Here is a 19,673-nt window from a genome sequence, read left to right as displayed (position 1 = left end):
TCTCTGGTGGGGAGGCAAATATCCCTCTCCACCTACCTTCCTTAATCCTCCCATCTGGGGTTGGGGGGATCCGGCATTCCCCTATCAGGGCTGGGGGTCATGTGCCCATCATGTGTCCTAGGTGGCTGGTGGGTCCCTCCCGTCTGCTGCCTCCACCCCTGAGATCCTCCTGAACGCCCCCAGGGCACTGTGTGACTTGCTCGGGTTCTGCCCCCTGGGAAGTGGGGGTTGGAGGATGGAAGGGGGCAGAGCCAGGGCTCAGACACTCACCCGCCTCTGTCTCATTCCTCCAGGGTCCCAGGGGCCAGCGGGGGCCGCGAGGAGCCACTGGAAAGCTGGGGGCAAAGGTGGGTGCTGGGGGAGGGGCTGGGGCACAGGGTCTGTCCGTTGGTCTGAGTGTCGGGGTGGGGTGGGGTCAGTGTGTCACAGGGTTGGGTCTGGGCAGGGCTCAGATGTCAGCAAGTGTGAGTAGGCTCTGGGTGTGCAAACATGCAAGGCTGAATGTGTTCCTTTGTGTGTGTGTTTGTGTGTCCCTGTCTGTGTGTGTGTGTCCCATCTGCGTCTCTCTGTGTGTCCCTGTGTGTCTGTCTCTGTGCATCTGTGTGCATCTGAGTGTGTGTGAGTGTGAAAATGGGCGTGTGTACATGCACAGGGATGAATGTACACATTTGTGTACACGTGTCAGTGTGTGTTGGAAGGGGACATGCTTCCGGTTGCCCCTCACATTTGTCTCCCCCTGCAGGGCACCTCTGGCGGTGACGGCCCCCACGGCCCTCCAGGGGAAAGGGTGAGTGTGAGCGTGGCATGGGGGGGACCTGGGTGTGCAAAAAGCCCTGGGCACTGGGCACCACCCTTCGCTGCACCAGCTGGGCCTGGAACACCACTGCTGGGCCTCGTGCAGCCTGCCCTGCCTTGTGCCCATGCCTGTTCACCTCTCCAGGGCCCTGTGCAACAGGTGTGCCAGGCATGGGTCACATTAGTGCAACACTCGCAGTAGGCCTCTGCTCACCACCGCCAGGCCTCATTCAGCCTGCCCTGTCCAAATGTCGCTATCACTGTTCAGCCTCTCCGTGAGCCGGCTCCAGATTTGTTGGTGTGAGGGGCAGGTCATGGCAGTGCAATGCTCGCACGGCCCCAGTCACGGCTGCTGGGCCCGGCACGGTGCACAGCAGCCTCAGCAGGTCCCTGGTGCAAGGGACGGGTCACTGCCATGCGACACGGCTGGCTTTGTGCAGTTGGCCTCCCGGTACAACACTGGCCTGGCCCCTGCTCGCGACGCCTGCACCTGGCCGTGCTGGCCTCCAGCTGGTGTCCCTGGGGCCAGGCATTGCTTCCCCTGGCCCCCCAGCCCCCCTAACCTCCGCTCTGCTCTCCACAGGGACTCCCGGGCCCCCAGGGGCCAAACGGCTTCCCCGGACCCAAAGGACCACCGGTGAGTAACATACCCTACCTACTGGCTCCCCTGCCCCTCTGCCTGCCCCCAGCCCCTTGCCGGCTCCTCAGCCCCCTCCCCCTGCATCCAAGCTACCCCACACCTGCTCTCTAGCCTCCTTGCTGGCTTCTCAGCCCCCTCTCACCTGCTTTCCAGCCTTCCTGCCTGCATCCCAGCTCTCTCCCACTGCCATTCCCACCCGCCTGCTCCCTGGCCCCCCAGCTGGCTCCCCTGCCCTCCTGACTGCTCCCCAGTTCCCTCCCCCTGCGATCTCCCCCTGTCCCACTGACCTCTCCTTTTTCCTCCCCACAGGGCCCCCCTGGCAAGGACGGGCTTCCCGGGCATCCCGGTCAGCGAGGAGAAGTCGTATGTGTCTCTGTTACTGAACTGTTGGGCTTTGGATACTTTTCTCTTACCCCTGTGTTGCTCTGTGGTTCCTCCCGTGTTACACTCTGGTTCCTCCTGGGTTACACCTAAGTAACTCAAGGCTACCTCTGGAAACTTCCTCATTACTCCTCACATAGTATCTTGTTACTTTCTGATTATTCCCCCTGTTCCTCCTTTCTTACTCTCACGTTACTCTCTGATTACTCTCACGTTACTCTCATATTACACCTCACATACTCTGGCGTTACTCTCTGGTTACTCCCACGTTACCCCAAATTACTCCATTACTCTCTGGATACTCCTGTGTTACCCCTCACATGCTTCTATGTTACGCTTTGGATACTCCTGTTACTCCTCTTTCACTCCCGCTTTGCATTCTGGTTGCTCACATGTTACTCTCTGGATACTCCTGTATTATTCCTCTCTCTCTCCTGCGTTGCGCTCTGGTTACTCCCACATTACTCCTCTCTCCCACATTGCTCTCTGTTCACTCCGCTGTTACTCTTGGTTACTCCCACTTTACTCCTTTCTTATGCCCATGTAACTCTCGGTATTCCCATTTTAATCCTTGTACACTGATGTATTACACTGCATTACTCCTCACATACTCCAATGTTAGTCTCTGGTTACCCCCACATTTCTGCTCATAAATTCACGTTACACTCTGGATTCACCATTGTTACTCCTCACACTTTCCTGTGTTGCTCCTCGCTCACTCCTGTGTGACTCTCCACTTACACTTGGGAGGTGGGGGGCAGAGCCATCTGCCGCGGCTCGTGCTAATGCCCCCATCTCTCTCTGTCTTTCAGGGTTTCCAAGGCAAGACGGGCCCCCCCGGCCCCCCGGGGGTGGTGGGACCTCAGGTAAGAAGCCGGGTGGTGGGGGTTTCCAGGTGGGCTGGGAGAGGCTGTGCCCATAGGGTGCAGTTACTCAGCAGCTCCCCCTGGTGGTGGAAGAGGCAGGGGTCGAAGGGTCTGGCCCATTCCCTGAAGGTCTCACACTGTTTCTTGTCTCCCCCCGCACTAGGGCGCTTCTGGGGAGTCTGGTCCGATGGGGGAGAGAGGTCACCCAGGCCCCCCCGGACCCCCGGGAGAGCAGGGCTTGCCAGGACCCTCTGGGAAAGAAGGAACCAAGGTAAGGAGCTGTGATGCTCCAGTGCGGTGCTAGGGGGCGCTGTGCTGCAGAGAGCAGGGAGGGGGACCCACCTAATCCTCCTTCTCCTTCCCCCGGCGCAGGGAGACCCTGGCCCCCCGGGAGCCCTCGGGAAAGACGGCCCTGCTGGACTGCGCGGTTTCCCCGGTGAGCGGGGGCTGCCTGGCACCCCGGTGAGTACCCGGCCCCCCCACTCAAATGCCCCCCCCCACTGGTGCCAGCAGGCCCTGACCTGTGCTTCTCTCCCGCAGGGCGGCACGGGGCTGAAAGGGAATGAGGGGCCGGCCGGACCCCCAGGACCCGCAGTGAGTATGATGTGGGGACCCTCGCACTAGCCCCTCCCTCAACTCCTTCCCCCCAACTATTCCCCTAGGCCCCCACCTCCCCAACCCTTCTCTGACCTCCCTTCCCTCCCTCCCCCATCAGCCCCTCTCCTCCCTAACCTCCTACCTCTAACCCCCCTGATCCGCCCCTCCCTCACCCCTGATCCCGGTCCCCGCAATGTGTGTCGGGGGGACCCTGCTGTGGGGGGCAGCAAGTGACTCCTCCTCTCTCTCCCCCCAGGGCTCGCCCGGAGAGAGAGGTGGCCCTGGGCAGGGCGGCCCCATCGGACCCCCAGGCAGACCGGGCCCTCAAGGGCCCCCAGGCCCCGCTGGAGAGAAAGGAGTTCCTGTGAGTAGGGGGCACAGAGGGCATGGGGGGAGTGGGGCTTAGTTGGATGCAGGGGGGGATGGGAGCCAGGACTCCTGGGTTCTATCCCAGCTCTGGAAGGGGAGTGGGGTGTCGTGATTAGAGCAGGGGGGCCTGGGAGCCAGGACTTCTGGATTCTATCCTGGCTCTGGGAAGGGAGTGGGGCCTAGTGGGCTAGAGCAGGGGAGCGGGGAGCCAGGACTCCTGGGTTCTGTTCCCAGTACTGGGAGGGGAATGGGGTCAGGTGGGTTACAATGGGGGATGGGTTGGAGCCAGGACTCCTGGGTTCTGTGCACCTCACTCCACTCTGTTTCTCCCTAGGGTGAGAAAGGTCCCATAGGCCCCGCTGGCCGTGACGGAGTCCAGGGTCCCGTTGGGCTGCCTGGCCCAGCGGGGCCCCCCGGGGGTGCTGGTGAGGATGGCGATAAGGTAAGGCCCTGTCTGTGTCTGTGTCCTGACCCTGCATGCGGCAATGGGCTAAACCTCCCTTCTCCTCTCTCCGCAGGGCGAGGTGGGTGAGCCGGGCCAGAAGGGTGGCAAAGGCAACAAGGGAGAGCACGTGAGTATGAGCTTGGAGCTCCCCTGACCCGAGACAGGGGCTGATTCCCCCCCCCCTTCCTGCCCGGGATATCTGTGTCTCAGCACCACTGACCCCCGTCTTCTTCCTTCCAGGGTCCCCCAGGCCCCCCAGGTCCCATGGGCCCAGTCGGGCAGCCTGGAGCAACCGTAAGTACCTTGCACCCCTCAGATAGCCTCCTGCAGCTGGTAGCAAGGAGCTGTGCCAGCTCTGGGCAGGGCGGGACGACGGAGCTGAGTTGGCTCCATGCAGGGCAGGGCGTGGAGCTGATGGGGATGGAGCTGGCTGGCTCCGTGCAGGGCAGGGCGTGGAGCTGATGGGGATGGAGCTGGCTGGCTCCGTGCAGGGCAGGGCGTGGAGCTGATGGGGATGGAGCTGGCTGGCTCCATGCAGGGCAGGGCGTGGAGCTGATGGGGATGGAGCTGGCTGGCTCCATGCAGGGCAGGGCGTGGAGCTGATGGGGATGGAGCTGGCTGGCTCCGTGCAGGGCAGGGCGTGGAGCTGATGGGGGGGATGGAGCTGGCTGGCTCCGTGCAGGGCAGGGCGTGGAGCTGATGGGGATGGAGCTGGCTGGCTCCGTGCAGGGCAGGGCGTGGAGCTGATGGGGGGGATGGAGCTGGCTGGCTCCGTGCAGGGCAGGGCGTGGAGCTGATGGGGATGGAGCTGAGTTGGCTCCGTGCAGGGCAGGGCATGGAGCTGATGGGGATGGAGCTGGCTGGCTCCGTGCAGGGCAGGGCGTGGAGCTGATGGGGGGGATGGAGCTGGCTGGCTCCGTGCAGGGCAGGGCGTGGAGCTGATGGGGGGGGATGGAGCTGAGCTGGCTCCGTGCAGGGCAGGGCGTGGAGCTGATGGGGATGGAGCTGGCTGGCTCCGTGCAGGGCAGGGCGTGGAGCTGATGGGGGGGATGGAGCTGGCTGGCTCCGTGCAGGGCAGGGCGTGGAGCTGATGGGGATGGAGCTGGCTGGCTCCGTGCAGGGCAGGGCGTGGAGCTGATGGGGGGGATGGAGCTGGCTGGCTCCGTGCAGGGCAGGGCGTGGAGCTGATGGGGATGGAGCTGAGTTGGCTCTGTGCAGGGCAGGGCGTGGAGCTGATGAGGGGGATGGAGCTGGCTGGCTCCGTGCAGGGCAGGGCGTGGAGCTGATGCGGGGGATGGAGCTGGCTGGCTCCGTGCAGGGCAGGGCGTGGAGCTGATGGGGATGGAGCTGGCTGGCTCCATGCAGGGCAGGGCGTGGAGCTGATGGGGATGGAGCTGGCTGGCTCCATGCAGGGCAGGGCGTGGAGCTGATGGGGATGGAGCTGGCTGGCTCCGTGCAGGGCAGGGCGTGGAGCTGATGGGGGGGATGGAGCTGGCTGGCTCCGTGCAGGGCAGGGCGTGGAGCTGATGGGGATGGAGCTGGCTGGCTCCGTGCAGGGCAGGGCGTGGAGCTGATGGGGGGGATGGAGCTGGCTGGCTCCGTGCAGGGCAGGGCGTGGAGCTGATGGGGGGGATGGAGCTGGCTGGCTCCGTGCAGGGCAGGGCGTGGAGCTGATGGGGATGGAGCTGAGTTGGCTCCGTGCAGGGCAGGGCGTGGAGCTGATGGGGGGGGATGGAGCTGGCTGGCTCCGTGCAGGGCAGGGCGTGGAGCTGATGCGGGGGATGGAGCTGGCTGGCTCCGTGCAGGGCAGGGCGTGGAGCTGATGAGGGGGATGGAGCTGAGTTGGCTCCGTGCAGGGCAGGGCGTGGAGCTGATGTGGGGGATGGAGCTGAGTTGGCTCCGTGCAGGGCAGGGCGTGGAGCTGATAGGGGGGATGGAGCTGAGTTGGCTCCATGCAGGGCAGGGCGTGGAGCTGATGGGGGGGGATGGAGCTGGCTGGCTCCGTGCAGGGCAGGGCGTGGAGCTGATGGGGATGGAGCTGGCTGGCTCCGTGCAGGGCAGGGCGTGGAGCTGATGCGGGGGATGGAGCTGGCTGGCTCCGTGCAGGGCAGGGCGTGGAGCTGATGGGGATGGAGCTGGCTGGCTCCATGCAGGGCAGGGCGTGGAGCTGATGGGGATGGAGCTGGCTGGCTCCGTGCAGGGCAGGGCGTGGAGCTGATGTGGGGGATGGAGCTGAGTTGGCTCCGTGCAGGGCAGGGCGTGGAGCTGATGGGGATGGAGCTGGCTGGCTCCGTGCAGGGCAGGGCGTGGAGCTGATGGGGGGGATGGAGCTGGCTGGCTCCGTGCAGGGCAGGGCGTGGAGCTGATGGGGATGGAGCTGGCTGGCTCCGTGCAGGGCAGGGCGTGGAGCTGATGGGGGGGATGGAGCTGGCTGGCTCCGTGCAGGGCAGGGCGTGGAGCTGATGGGGATGGAGCTGAGTTGGCTCCGTGCAGGGCAGGGCATGGAGCTGATGGGGATGGAGCTGGCTGGCTCCGTGCAGGGCAGGGCGTGGAGCTGATGGGGGGGATGGAGCTGGCTGGCTCCGTGCAGGGCAGGGCGTGGAGCTGATGGGGGGGGATGGAGCTGAGCTGGCTCCGTGCAGGGCAGGGCGTGGAGCTGATGGGGATGGAGCTGGCTGGCTCCGTGCAGGGCAGGGCGTGGAGCTGATGGGGGGGATGGAGCTGGCTGGCTCCGTGCAGGGCAGGGCGTGGAGCTGATGGGGATGGAGCTGGCTGGCTCCGTGCAGGGCAGGGCGTGGAGCTGATGGGGGGGATGGAGCTGGCTGGCTCCATGCAGGGCAGGGCGTGGAGCTGATGGGGATGGAGCTGAGTTGGCTCTGTGCAGGGCAGGGCGTGGAGCTGATGAGGGGGATGGAGCTGGCTGGCTCCGTGCAGGGCAGGGCGTGGAGCTGATGCGGGGGATGGAGCTGGCTGGCTCCGTGCAGGGCAGGGCGTGGAGCTGATGGGGATGGAGCTGGCTGGCTCCATGCAGGGCAGGGCGTGGAGCTGATGGGGATGGAGCTGGCTGGCTCCATGCAGGGCAGGGCGTGGAGCTGATGGGGATGGAGCTGGCTGGCTCCGTGCAGGGCAGGGCGTGGAGCTGATGGGGGGGATGGAGCTGGCTGGCTCCGTGCAGGGCAGGGCGTGGAGCTGATGGGGATGGAGCTGGCTGGCTCCGTGCAGGGCAGGGCGTGGAGCTGATGGGGGGGATGGAGCTGGCTGGCTCCGTGCAGGGCAGGGCGTGGAGCTGATGGGGGGGATGGAGCTGGCTGGCTCCGTGCAGGGCAGGGCGTGGAGCTGATGGGGATGGAGCTGAGTTGGCTCCGTGCAGGGCAGGGCGTGGAGCTGATGGGGGGGGATGGAGCTGGCTGGCTCCGTGCAGGGCAGGGCGTGGAGCTGATGCGGGGGATGGAGCTGGCTGGCTCCGTGCAGGGCAGGGCGTGGAGCTGATGAGGGGGATGGAGCTGAGTTGGCTCCGTGCAGGGCAGGGCGTGGAGCTGATGTGGGGGATGGAGCTGAGTTGGCTCCGTGCAGGGCAGGGCGTGGAGCTGATAGGGGGGATGGAGCTGAGTTGGCTCCATGCAGGGCAGGGCGTGGAGCTGATGGGGGGGGATGGAGCTGGCTGGCTCCGTGCAGGGCAGGGCGTGGAGCTGATGGGGATGGAGCTGGCTGGCTCCGTGCAGGGCAGGGCGTGGAGCTGATGCGGGGGATGGAGCTGGCTGGCTCCGTGCAGGGCAGGGCGTGGAGCTGATGGGGATGGAGCTGGCTGGCTCCATGCAGGGCAGGGCGTGGAGCTGATGGGGATGGAGCTGGCTGGCTCCGTGCAGGGCAGGGCGTGGAGCTGATGTGGGGGATGGAGCTGAGTTGGCTCCGTGCAGGGCAGGGCGTGGAGCTGATGGGGATGGAGCTGGCTGGCTCCGTGCAGGGCAGGGCGTGGAGCTGATGGGGGGGATGGAGCTGGCTGGCTCCGTGCAGGGCAGGGCGTGGAGCTGATGGGGATGGAGCTGAGTTGGCTCCGTGCAGGGCAGGGCGTGGAGCTGATGGGGGGGATGGAGCTGAGTTGGCTCCGTGCAGGGCAGGGCGTGGAGCTGATGCGGGGGATGGAGCTGAGTTGGCTCCATGCAGGGCAGGGCGTGGAGCTGATGCGGGGGATGGAGCTGAGTTGGCTCCGTGCAGGGCAGGGCGTGGAGCTGATGGGGGGGATGGAGCTGGCTGGCTCCGTGCAGGGCAGGGCGTGGAGCTGATGGGGGGGATGGAGCTGAGCTGGCTCCGTGCAGGGCAGGGCGTGGAGCTGATGGGGGGGATGGAGCTGGCTGGCTCCGTGCAGGGCAGGGCGTGGAGCTGATGGGGGGGATGGAGCTGGCTGGCTCCGTGCAGGGCAGGGCGTGGAGCTGATGGGGATGGAGCTGGCTGGCTCCATGCAGGGCAGGGCATGGAGCTGATGCGGGGGATGGAGCTGGCTGGCTCCGTGCAGGGCAGGGCGTGGAGCTGATGGGGATGGAGCTGGCTGGCTCCGTGCAGGGCAGGGCGTGGAGCTGATGTGGGGGATGGAGCTGAGTTGGCTCCGTGCAGGGCAGGGCGTGGAGCTGATGGGGATGGAGCTGAGTTGGCTCCGTGCAGGGCAGGGCGTGGAGCTGATGGGGATGGAGCTGGCTGGCTCCGTGCAGGGCAGGGCGTGGAGCTGATGGGGATGGAGCTGAGTTGGCTCCGTGCAGGGCAGGGCGTGGAGCTGATGGGGGGGATGGAGCTGAGTTGGCTCCATGCAGGGCAGGGCGTGGAGCTGATGGGGGGGATGGAGCTGAGTTGGCTCCATGCAGGGCAGGGCGTGGAGCTGATGGGGGGGGTGGAGCTGGCTGGCTCCGTGCAGGGCAGGGCGTGGAGCTGATGGGGATGGAGCTGGCTGGCTCCGTGCAGGGCAGGGCGTGGAGCTGATGGGGATGGAGCTGGCTGGCTCCGTGCAGGTCAAGGGGATGGAGCTGGGTTAGCCCCGTTCAGGGCAGGGGGATGGAGCTGGGTCTGCTCCGTGCAGGGTGGGGGTGATGGAGCCAGGTTGGCTCCATGCTGGGCTGGGGGACAGAGCTGAGGGTGATGGAGCCGGGTCTGCTGTTTGCCAAGCTGGATGAGGGAGCTGGGTTGGGTCTGTGCAGGGCCTGGGTGATGGAGCCTGGTTGGCTCCCTGGCTGGGGGTGCGTAGCTGAGGGTGATGGAGCCCGGTCTGCTCCGTGCTTGGCAGAGGGTCCCTGTCTCCTGGCAGCGCAGTGTCCCAGCCCCTCACTCATGCCATGGGGTGAAGTGCTTGGTTCCTGATGGCACAGGGGCCCCACATCGCACTGATGGAGTGTGGGTGGGATTCCAGGGGGTCCCGTCAATGGGGAACGGTGGTGGCAGAGTTTCCCGCTGCTCCCACAGCGACGAGACCTCCCCCAACTCCCCTGCCCACTCAGTGAGTCCCGTCTTCCTGGGGCCGCTCACAGCCTGTCTCACTCTCTCTCGTGTCTGTGTCGAGGGGGCTGACGGGGAGCCGGGCGCTCGGGGCCCCCAGGGCCACTTTGGGGCGAAGGGCGACGAAGGAACCCGTGGATTCAATGGGCCGCCTGGCCCCATCGGGCTGCAGGTGAGTGGGGCCTGTCACTGGCCTTGCAGGGTTGCACCCTCTGTCCCGCATTGAGCCACTCCGGTGCCCTGGCCCTGCCCCTGCACCTGGCCCCACCCCCATGCTCCATACCTCCCCCCTGTCTCCGTCCTCTCCCCTGGACCCAGACCCGACCCGAGCCCCGCTACCTAGCCATGGCCCCAGCCCTAGCCACACAGTCCGTCCTCCCTAAGTAACACCTGTCCCATGGTGCAGTTCTAGCTGGGGACAGGATTCCCCTTCACTTCCTGTCCCAAACTGCTGGGCAGCATGAAGGTGCGACTACTGGCCAGTTGTTGCTGGGTCCCACCCCCAAGCCAGCTATTCTGGGAGGTGGGGGAAGCTATCCCTGTGTGCCCTCCTCCCCACCTACCTGGATCCAGATGTGTCCCTCCCTCTGGACCACCATCCCATCCTGAATCCAGATGTGTCCCTCCATCTCTCCCCCCCCATCCTCCAGATCCAGATGTGTCCTAGGTCTAGAACCCTCTTCATCCCAAATCTAGATGTGCTGCCTGCTTCCGCCATCTCCCTCAATCCAGATGTGCCTCTTGATCTGCCCTCTCCCCCCAGTCCAGATGTGCCCCGCACTGACGCTCTCTGTCTCTCCTTAGGGTCTGCCGGGCCCGGCGGGGGAAAAGGGCGAGACAGGTGACGTGGGCCCCATGGTAAGTGACCCTGGCTGCCCCCCATTCCCAGTTCCCCCTCCAGGTGGGAATGTCCCAGAGCTCCCCTCACCTTGTTCTTTCTCCCCACAGGGCCCCCCAGGACCACCGGGGCCGCGTGGCCCAGCCGGACCCTCCGGAGCCGACGTAAGTGCCACCCCCGCCCCCCACCCCTGTCAGCTCTGCCCAGGGCATCCTCGGAGGTAACCAGCTCTGCTCTCTCCCCCTGCAGGGACCCCAAGGCGGCCCTGGAGGCATTGGCAACCTGGGCCCCCCTGGAGAGAAGGTAGGTGGTGGCAGGACACCTTGGTTCTCTCCCAGCCCTGGGAGGGTGCGGAGGGGCAGTGGGGCTGGTAGATTTCATGGAGTGAAGGGCCCATTCTCTCCAGCCTGGCCCCTGGACAGAAGCGGGCAGAGAATCTCTCCCTGTCACCCTGTGCCCAGCCCCGCGACTTGGCTGGACTGACGCGTGTCAGCTTCCAGGGGACCAAGCCTGGGGACGCAACAGCTGAGCCCAGGAGGGCCCCAGGGGCCCCAAGGGCCAACACCCCTGTGATGGCAGGGACCTGATCCGCTGAGCCCAGCCGGTGACTCACACCCCGCGCTGCAGGGGAAAGGGAAACCCCCCAAGGGCCCTGCCTGTCTGTCCTGGGGGAGATTCCTTCCCTGCCCCCAATCTGGGGACCCCCAGCATGTGAGCCAGACTCAGCAGCCAGACAGAGGTGTCTCTGTAGCCGTTCAGAGCACCAGCCCCCACTGTGTGGTGCCCCGTCTCCGGCTGGGCCAAGCCCAGATGCTTCCGAGGAAAAGCCCCAGAGACAGCTGGCCAATTGAGTCTCGGGGAGCAAATCCCCTCCTGACCCTGCCGCCCTGCAGCCTGAGACTGGATGAGTCACTGTCCTTGTGCAGAGCATGCAGAGGGCAGTGCGGGTGACCCTGTTCTCCCCATAGCCCGTGAAGGGAGGGGACGCATGGGGGGACTCAGAGTCACAGACTGCAGGCGTCAAAGGGACCCACCACCACTCGCCCATGGGAATGTGGGGCTGGAGCAGGACTCCTGGGTTCTGTCCCAGCTCTGGGAGGGGAGGGGCGTGGGATCTAGTGACACAGGGCCTGTCGGCTGCTGCTGCGCTGTGGCTCCTGGGACCATCCAGAGGGGGACCGGTCGGAGCGTGAGCGCTGATGTCTCTCTCATTTCAGGGTGAGCCTGGCGAGTCGGGGGCCCCCGGCATCCCCGGGGAGCCAGGAGTCAAGGTGAGTCTTCAGGTCCCCCTGCTCCTGCTCCCTCGCACATCCTACCTGGCAGCACGGCCACTAACCCCCCGGAAACCCCCTCCCCCCATTTGTCCCTCTCCTACCCCCCTGGGGCTCCCCCGGGTCCTCGCCCACACCTGGCTGCCCAGCCCCTATCCCATGGGACGGCCTCGCTCCGTCCCCCACCAAGGAGCCCCCCGAGCCCTTCTTCATCCCCTCTACTGGGGCCCTGCCTGCTATGGGAATCCGTGGCCAGCTCCCCACATTTGTCTCTTCCTTATTAAGGCCCACCCAGAGCTGTCAGCCTCCAGCCAGGGACCCCTTCTTGGGGGGTGTCTCCTGTCAGGGGCCCCCAGAGCACTGCTCCCCCCAGCCAAAGGCCCCTCAGGGCCCATCTGTCCCCATGCCTTGCCTGGGGAGACCTGGGGCCGGGCCTGGCCTTTCCCCCACCCAGTGAGGACCACCCCAGAGCCCCTTTCTTCCAACAGGAACCCCCCCAAGTCTGGAGTGCTCCCCGCTTCCTGGCTGTGGACCCCACCCCAGAGACACTGGGGCCAGGACCCCTCCCCCCGACAGGCCCCCACAGAAGAGACTCCTTCCCCTGCACACATAGAGGATCTCCCCAAGGGACACTGGGGCTGGGACCCCTCCCCTAGAGCTGACCCCCAGAGCTCTGCCCTCAGCCAGGCTACTCCCCTCATCCTCCCCCTCCTCACGAACCCCACACTGACTGATACCCCCCTGCATGCTCTGTCTCCTTCCCAGGGCCCGCGAGGAGAGCGAGGGGAGAAAGGAGAAACGGGAGCCGCCGGTGCAGCTGGACCCCCTGGAGGGAAAGGGCCCCCCGGAGACGACGGGCCCAAGGGAAACCCTGTGAGTGACGCGGCGCAGAGACCGGAGGAGGGGGAGCCAGGACTCCTGGGTTCTATCCCAGCTCTGGGAGGGGAGTGGGGTCTAGTGGTTAGATCGGGTCGGGATGTTGGGAACCAGGATTCCTAGGTTCTGTGCCTGGCTGTAGGAGGAGGTGGCTCAGGCTAATTAATTCCTGTCTCTTCCAGGGTCCTGTTGGTTTCCCAGGGGATCCGGGCCCCGCAGGTGAAATGGGCCCCAGGGTAAGTATCAGCCCCATGCATTGTCCTCCAGGTCCCTGCAGTCTGGGGGCAGGGGAGGTGCTCGGAGGTCGGGTGGGGATCCAGGGGGAATGCAGCAGGGTTTGGGGCCCTCCAGCTGGGGTTTGGGGTCCCTGCTGAGGCCTCCTGCTGACTCAGGGCTTGTTTTCCCCCTCCAGGGCCAGGACGGGGCAAAGGGCGAGCGAGGCGAGGATGGGGAACCCGGGCAGCTGGTGAGTGACCAGGGCCCTGATGGGGTCCCCCCCCCGGACGGTTTGGAGTGGATCTCCCCTGACATTTGGACTGGACACCCCACCTGTGTCCCCAGCGCTCCGGATGGGATCTGTGCCCCTCCGAGTCCCCCAACAGTCTGATCAGACTCCGTGCGCCCCCCAATTTCCAGATGGGGTCCCTCTCTGGATTCCTTTCTTTCCGACTTTCCTGATTGGCCCCTCTGATGTTCTGGATTGGAACCCGCCTCCGATGTTCCGGATCCCCCTCTCTGATTGTATCTGCCCCCAGCCTGCTCCGGGTTCCCCTGTTCTGGATCAGACCCCCTCCATCCCTGGGTTCTCCTTTCCCTCATGTTCTGGATCAGATTCCCCTCCTCTCCGGGTTCCCCTCTCTGTGATGTTCTGGATTAGATTGGTTCTCCTAACTCCAGCTCTCTCTCTCTCTCTCTCTCTAGGGCTCGCCAGGCCCGACAGGAGAGAATGGCCCCCCAGGCCCTCCAGGGAAGAGGGTAAGTGATGGGACTGTCTGGGCCCCCCTGCCCTGCCCAGGTCACCCCTCTCCTCTTGCCGTCCCCCAGGAGCAGGGCAGAGGCATCCTGCTGTCCCAGCCACTGTGTGATAGGGACTCTGACCGGCACAGGACAAAATCCCCTGCACCTACAGAGACCCCCCCGCACTCCGGGCACCCACCCCCTCTGCAGCCACAGTGACCCCGCCCGCAGGGGTCAGCAGACACACGCAAGTGCACACACCAATCCGGCTCCCTGGGAATCTCATTGCGGGGAGGGTGGGGCTGGGATTTGTGAAGCCGCCTCTGGCACCGAGGACAGGAAATTCCTTCCCGTCCCAGGCAGCAAGCGAAACGCCCAGCCCAGAGTGCGGCAGCTAATGACAGGGAAACCTCTTAGCTCTAGGGACCCCTCCCGCCCCACACCGAACCAGCCGGTCCCTGCCCTGGGGCCGGGTCTGAGCCAGTGCCCCATAGAGGGGAAAGGCCCCGTGTCCCATTCCCTGCCCCCCTTGAGCCAGCCAGTCCCTGCCCTGGGGCCGGGTCTGAGCCAGCGCCCCCTAGAGGGGGAAAGGCCCCGTGCCCCATTCCCTGCCCCCTGAGACAGCCAGTCCCTGCCCTGGGGCTGGATGGGAACCGGCGCCCCCTAGAGGGGACAGGCCCCGTGCCCCATTCCCTTGTTCACCTCCGTCTCCTCTCTCTGCAGGGCCCCGCAGGCTCCCCGGGTCCCGAGGGGCGTCAGGGTGAGAAGGGCACTAAGGTAAGTGAACCAGGCTCCGTGGGCCCTTCCCCCAGGTGGGGTCTCTGCTGGGGAGGTGTTGGGTCCCGGATCCCCTGGGGTCAGACCCACCTCGGAGCTCCCCAGAGACGAGGTGCAGCGGGGTCTGTCCCTAGGCCCAGGCTGGGAGCTCCCAGTACAGCCAGCCAGGCCGCGGCCCAGCCACGCCAAGGGCTCCTGTCCCACAGTGCACTGGGGTCGGTGTGATGGGGAGCCCCAGGATGGTCGCTGACCCCAACGGGGTGGGTGATGCCAAGGAACCCCCGCCACAGCTGTGAACCTGTCGCCCATCCCCGAGCTCACCCTGCCCCTCTGTCCCCCAGGGCGAGCCAGGTGCCGTGGGACCTCCTGGCAAGACTGGCCCTGTGGGGCCCCAGGGACCGGCCGGCAAGCAGGGGCCTGATGGGCTGAGAGGCATCCCTGGCTCAGTGGTAAGTGACAGCCAGCTGCATGCCAGCAGGACTCCTGGGTTCTATCCCCAGCAATGGGAGGGGCGTGGGGGCTGGTGGGTTAGAGCGGTGGGGCTGGGAGCCAGGATTCCTGGGTTCTATCCCCGGCTCTGGGAGGGGAGTGGGGGCTGGTGGTTAGAATGGGGAGCCAGGACTCCTAGGTTCTATCCCGGCTCTGGGAGTGGGGGGGTCTGACCCCAGCTCCGCAATCCATGCTTGTATTTCCCGGCCTGCTGATGGATCCCTGAGCCCCAGACACACAGGGGCTGGTCTCAGCTGCCCCCCCACTCCCGCTGTAAATCCAGAACTGCCCTCCCCCGATGCCAATGGGCTGAGAGTGGAGCTCTCCCCACTGCAGGCCTGTCCAGGGCAGTCAGCACATGAGACCCACTGCCTCCGACTGGGGAGCCCCAGAAGGGTGGGGAGCAGGACCCCTGCCTCCAGGCCGGGAGTCCCAGAGCAGGGTGGGGCCTCTGGGGCTGGGCTGTGGGGGGCAACCCTGGGGCATGGTCAGGGCAGCGTTTAGCTCTAACCTCTTCTCTCCATCCTCCGCAGGGAGAACAAGGCAAGCCGGGTGCAACGGGCCAGGCGGGCCCCCCGGGACCTGTGGTGAGTGTGACTCTGCCCTCCCCTGTGACAGCATCCCCAGCTGGGGAGCCCCCTCTCCTCCCCGGCTAACCCGTCGGCTTGTGTCTCCCTGCAGGGCCCCCCGGGGCTGCCCGGCCTCAAAGGGGACTCCGGAGCCAAAGGAGAGAAGGTGAGCGGGGAGCACACGGGGGGCACACAGCCTGTGTGTGAACGCACAATACACCAGCGGGTGGGGGGGAATGATACACGCCCCGTGCACCCGTGTGCACCAGCGTGTGCCACGTGACACCAGCCCACGCCACGCAGCGCCCGGGAACATGCCAGCGCACACGTGGTGCACAGTGCCGGTGAACGCAGCGAGAGTCAGGAACGCCCACGACACGCACATCACGAGTGTGGCACAAGCGATACACAAGCCTGTGTGAACGAGGCACATCAGCACAACAGCGTGCGAGTATCCCTGGGGTGCACGTCCCACAGCCTGCACAAGGGTGTGTGAGAGCCCGGGACAGAGACCCCGCACAGACCCCTCCCCACACACTGTCCGTATCAACACGCCCAGGCTGTCCCACACACAGCCCTCGATGCCTTCCCCCATCTGTCTGTCCTGCAGTGACCACTGTCTGTCTTTCCCCAGGGCCATCCTGGTCTGATCGGTCTGATCGGGCCTCCAGGCGAGCAGGGAGAGAAAGGAGACCGGGGCCTGCCTGGCCCGCAGGGCTCCCTGGGGTCAAAAGGAGAGACTGTGAGTATTGGGGTGGGGGGGAGTTCTCCACTGCCAGACCCCCTGCCAGAGACCCCTGCCATGTGGGGAGCAGTGGGAGCTTGGGGGGCCAGGAGCCAGGATTCCTGGGTTCTCTCCCCAGCTCTAGGAGGGGAGTGGGGTCTAGTGGGTTAGAGCAGGGGGGGCTGGGAGCCAGGACTCCTGGGTTCTATCCCTGGCTCTGGGAGAAGAGTGGGGGGTCTGGTGGGTTAGAGCAGAGGGGATGGGAACCAGGACTCCTGGGTTCTAATCATTGCTCTGAGGGTGGGTGTGGTGAGCAGGGCTGCCCAGGGAGGAGGCTGTGTTGGACCCAGGGCAGACGGGGGGTGAGCATGGGAGCCCCTGTGAAGTCTGGGCTGTGAGGGGTTAATTAGGGTGCTTCTGTTCTTGCGCTAATTTTGCTCTCTGTTCTCGTCCCTGCAGGGGATCCCTGGTGCTACCGGCCCCATCGGACCTGCCGGGCCCCCGGGCCTTCCTGTGAGTGACCTTTGACCTTCCCCTGTGCCACTTGTGGGTCTGGGCCTCACCCCATGGCCCCCCTGTCTGAGCATCACCTGTAATGGGCCCCGTTTTGTCACCTGCCCCTTACCCTTGTGTCTGGGCATCCCCTGTAACATGCCCGTGACACTACGGGGTGCAGTCCAGACTAGGGCAGGGGCTTTGTCATCGGCTGCCCGGTATCCTGGGGTGCCCTACGGTGCCTTGCTGTTGGAGCTCCCAGCCTGGACCCCCCACAACTAGCCCCCAGCATGCATGCTCCCCCCGAGGGCTGGGTACAGCCACCACCTGCTAGCCATTCGCAGGCCACACCCGGCCCCCACCGGCCTGGGTTAGTGCTGCAGGGTGACCCCAGCCCGTTCCCCGCCTCGGCTTGCCCCCCAGACCGTGTGTTCTGCACTATCCAGCCACATGCAGGTCCCACCCCGAGATTTGGATACAGTCACCGCCTGCCAACCATGCCCAGGTCATGCCCGGCCCCACCAGCCTGGGTTAGTGCTGCAGGGTGACCCCAGCCTGGTCCCCACCCCGGTCTGCCCCCCAGGCCGTGTGTTCTGCACTGCCAGCCACGCCCAGGTCACGCCCGGCCCCACCAGCCTGGGTTAGTGCTGCAGGGTGACCCCAGCCCGCTCCCGCCCCGGTCTGCACCCCAGGCCATGTGTTCTGCACTGCCAGCCCTCTCCTGGACAGGCCCGATAGGGGATTTCATGTAGCCGGTAGCCCCACAGATGGCATTACCCACACAGCTCGCAGCCCAGGATTAGGGTCAATAAACAATAGAAGAAGCTTTGTTCACTACAGAGCGGCAGGTGGTCAGTGAGTCCTGGTGACAAGGTGTCGAGGTCAGATGGTCACAGGAGAATAAAGATAAAATGCTGCCCAGATCGAACCCTAACAGGCTGGGCGTGGTCTCTAACCACTGCTGGCCAAGCACCAGGTCGGGGTCTATCCCAGGGGCCGACGGCTGGTTTCTTGTGTCCTCAAAGGTGAAAGAGCTGGGCAGGGAGTGAGAGCATAGGATGTTCGCCCCCCCTTGGATAGCTCAGCCCCTGTGACATGCGCGCTCCCGTGGGGACCCCTAGATAATGCTCTGTCCCCCGGAGTGAGGGGACATGGAATCGGTGGGACGGGTGAGCTGAGCTCAGGGCACGTCGACACTTGGGAGCTCTCCCATCGGTGGAGTTAATCCACCTCCCTGAGGGGCCGGTGCTGTGTTGGCGGGCGAAGCTCTCCCAGGACAGAGCTGGCCACACGGGGGCAGGTCGGTGTAACTGCCTCACTCAGGGGTGGATTATTCACAGCCCTGAGCAATGTGGTTACACCGATACAGTCTGCAGTGTAGACCTGGCCTCAGCCCTGGTTGTTCCTGCCCCGTCCGTGCCAGAGCACAGCCGCTTGCTAGGTGCTGGCCCATAAGCTCGGACGGCGCTGGGTTGGACGCGAGCCCTTGTCCTTGTCGCCACCCCAGACCTGTCAGTCGTGACTGCAGCCTGTCCGTGACGTGCGTACGACATGGCTGCATGGGGCCCCGTGAGCTCACGGACCAGCCAGTCACTGGTGTGCAAAGGGACCTCACTAGGTGCATTACAGTGGGGTGTGAATAGAGGGCGATCCTGTCACATCGCCCCTCCCCCTGCCTGAGGGCTGACAGCGCCCCCCACTCCCAGCCCCCCGTGTCTCTGATTGTCCTGTCATTGCTTTGCAGGGCCCAGCCGGTCCCAAGGGTGCGAAGGGAGCCACGGTAAGTGCTGTCCCTGGTGCCCCAGCAGGGGGTGCCCTTCCCCCTGCCCCCGTCAGCCCTGCAGCCAGCTGACGTCTCTGTTTTCTCCCTGCCAGGGACAAGCCGGCCCCAAGGGCGAGCGAGGTGTCCCCGGCCCCCCTGGACACCCGGTGAGTGACACCCCCCACTCCCCCCCTGCTTCCCTTTGACCTGCTGCCTCACACCGTCTGTTCCCTGTGCTCTGTCTGCTCCCCCTGGTCCCCGCCCATCCCTCGCTCACAGCGCCGTGCCCCTTGCTGGCTCGGTTACTTACCCTGCCCCCTGCCCTGCCCTGCCCCCCTGTCACGGAGTGTGGGGGAGTCCAGGCCCTGCACCCCTCTTCCTGGGATTCACTGAGACTCTCAGCCAGCCAGTAAAACAGAAGGTTTATTGCACCACAGGAACACAGTCCAAAACAGAGCTTGTGGGTACACCCAGGACCCCTCAGTCAAGTTCTTCTGGGGGAGCAGGGAGCTTAGACCCCAGCCCTGGGGTTCCCTGTGTTCCTCCACCCAGCCCCAAACTGAAACTAAACCCACCCAGCAGGTTCCCTTCTGTGGCCTCTCTTCACATTCCTGGGCAGAGGTGTTACTTCCCCCTCCCCCTCCTGGCTCAGGTGACAGGCTCTCAGGTCTCCCATCCCCAGGGCACATTCCCAGGTCAACACTCCCCCCTCCCTGCTGAGTCACATCGTCACATCTCTCCCCCCTTCGAGACTGAACTGAGTGGGGTCACTGTGACCAGTGACCTGGGGAAGTTCGGGGCCCCCTCTCCGGGACAACGCATTCGCTATCAGGTTGGCACTTCCCTTCACATGGACCACATCCGTGTCGTAATCCTGCAGGAGCAGGCTCCGTCTCGGAGTTTGGCGTTGGCTCCTTTCATCTGGTGCAGCCAGGTCAGCGGAGAGTGGTCGGTGTACACGGTGAAGTGTCGCCCGAAGAGATAGGGCTCTAGTTTCTTGAGGGCCCACACCATGGCCAGGCACTCCTTCTCGATGGCCGCGTGGTGTTGCTCCTGGGGTAGCAACTTCTTGCTCAGGTACACGATGGGGTGTCTCTCCCCCTTTTCATCCTCCTGCATTAACACCGCCCCCAGCCCCGTGTCTGAGGCGTCGGTGAACACCACAAAGGGCTTGTCAAAGTCTGGGTTTGCCAGAACTGGGCCACTGACCAGAGCCTCCTTCAGCGCCCGGAAAGCCTCCTGGCACTGCTCAGTCCAGACCACCTTGTCTGGCTTCCCCTTCTTGCATAGCTCCGTGATGGGGGTGGCGATGGTGCTAAAGTGGGGCACAAATCTTCGGTA

At 65.2% G+C, this 19,673-nt stretch overlaps 1 protein-coding gene across 1 annotated transcript in view; it reads left to right on the top strand.

The window, feature by feature from the left end:
* COL11A2 (collagen type XI alpha 2 chain) overlaps window positions 1–19,673 on the top strand; it is a 77,350-nt gene that overhangs the window by 44,095 nt on the left and 13,582 nt on the right. The window contains exons 35-63 of the mRNA XM_084648126.1: window positions 294–347; window positions 743–787; window positions 1,379–1,432; window positions 1,745–1,798; window positions 2,629–2,682; window positions 2,846–2,953; window positions 3,055–3,144; window positions 3,223–3,276; window positions 3,536–3,643; window positions 3,983–4,090; window positions 4,167–4,220; window positions 4,334–4,387; window positions 9,639–9,746; window positions 10,379–10,432; window positions 10,523–10,576; window positions 10,662–10,715; window positions 11,630–11,683; window positions 12,449–12,556; window positions 12,742–12,795; window positions 12,972–13,025; window positions 13,481–13,534; window positions 14,240–14,293; window positions 14,635–14,742; window positions 15,316–15,369; window positions 15,464–15,517; window positions 15,986–16,093; window positions 16,535–16,588; window positions 18,315–18,350; window positions 18,446–18,499. Of these exons, the coding sequence (XP_084504252.1) occupies window positions 294–347; window positions 743–787; window positions 1,379–1,432; window positions 1,745–1,798; window positions 2,629–2,682; window positions 2,846–2,953; window positions 3,055–3,144; window positions 3,223–3,276; window positions 3,536–3,643; window positions 3,983–4,090; window positions 4,167–4,220; window positions 4,334–4,387; window positions 9,639–9,746; window positions 10,379–10,432; window positions 10,523–10,576; window positions 10,662–10,715; window positions 11,630–11,683; window positions 12,449–12,556; window positions 12,742–12,795; window positions 12,972–13,025; window positions 13,481–13,534; window positions 14,240–14,293; window positions 14,635–14,742; window positions 15,316–15,369; window positions 15,464–15,517; window positions 15,986–16,093; window positions 16,535–16,588; window positions 18,315–18,350; window positions 18,446–18,499 (1,953 nt within the window). The remainder of the gene's footprint in view (window positions 1–293; window positions 348–742; window positions 788–1,378; window positions 1,433–1,744; window positions 1,799–2,628; window positions 2,683–2,845; window positions 2,954–3,054; window positions 3,145–3,222; window positions 3,277–3,535; window positions 3,644–3,982; window positions 4,091–4,166; window positions 4,221–4,333; window positions 4,388–9,638; window positions 9,747–10,378; window positions 10,433–10,522; window positions 10,577–10,661; window positions 10,716–11,629; window positions 11,684–12,448; window positions 12,557–12,741; window positions 12,796–12,971; window positions 13,026–13,480; window positions 13,535–14,239; window positions 14,294–14,634; window positions 14,743–15,315; window positions 15,370–15,463; window positions 15,518–15,985; window positions 16,094–16,534; window positions 16,589–18,314; window positions 18,351–18,445; window positions 18,500–19,673) is intronic.

This window comes from Lepidochelys olivacea, assembly GCF_965140295.1.
Source record: "Lepidochelys olivacea isolate rLepOli2 genome assembly, chromosome: 14".
In the NCBI taxonomy this organism is placed as follows: Eukaryota; Metazoa; Chordata; order Testudines; family Cheloniidae; genus Lepidochelys; species Lepidochelys olivacea.
Note: the sequence above shows the minus strand (reverse complement) of the source record. Positions and strands in the feature narration are given on the sequence as shown.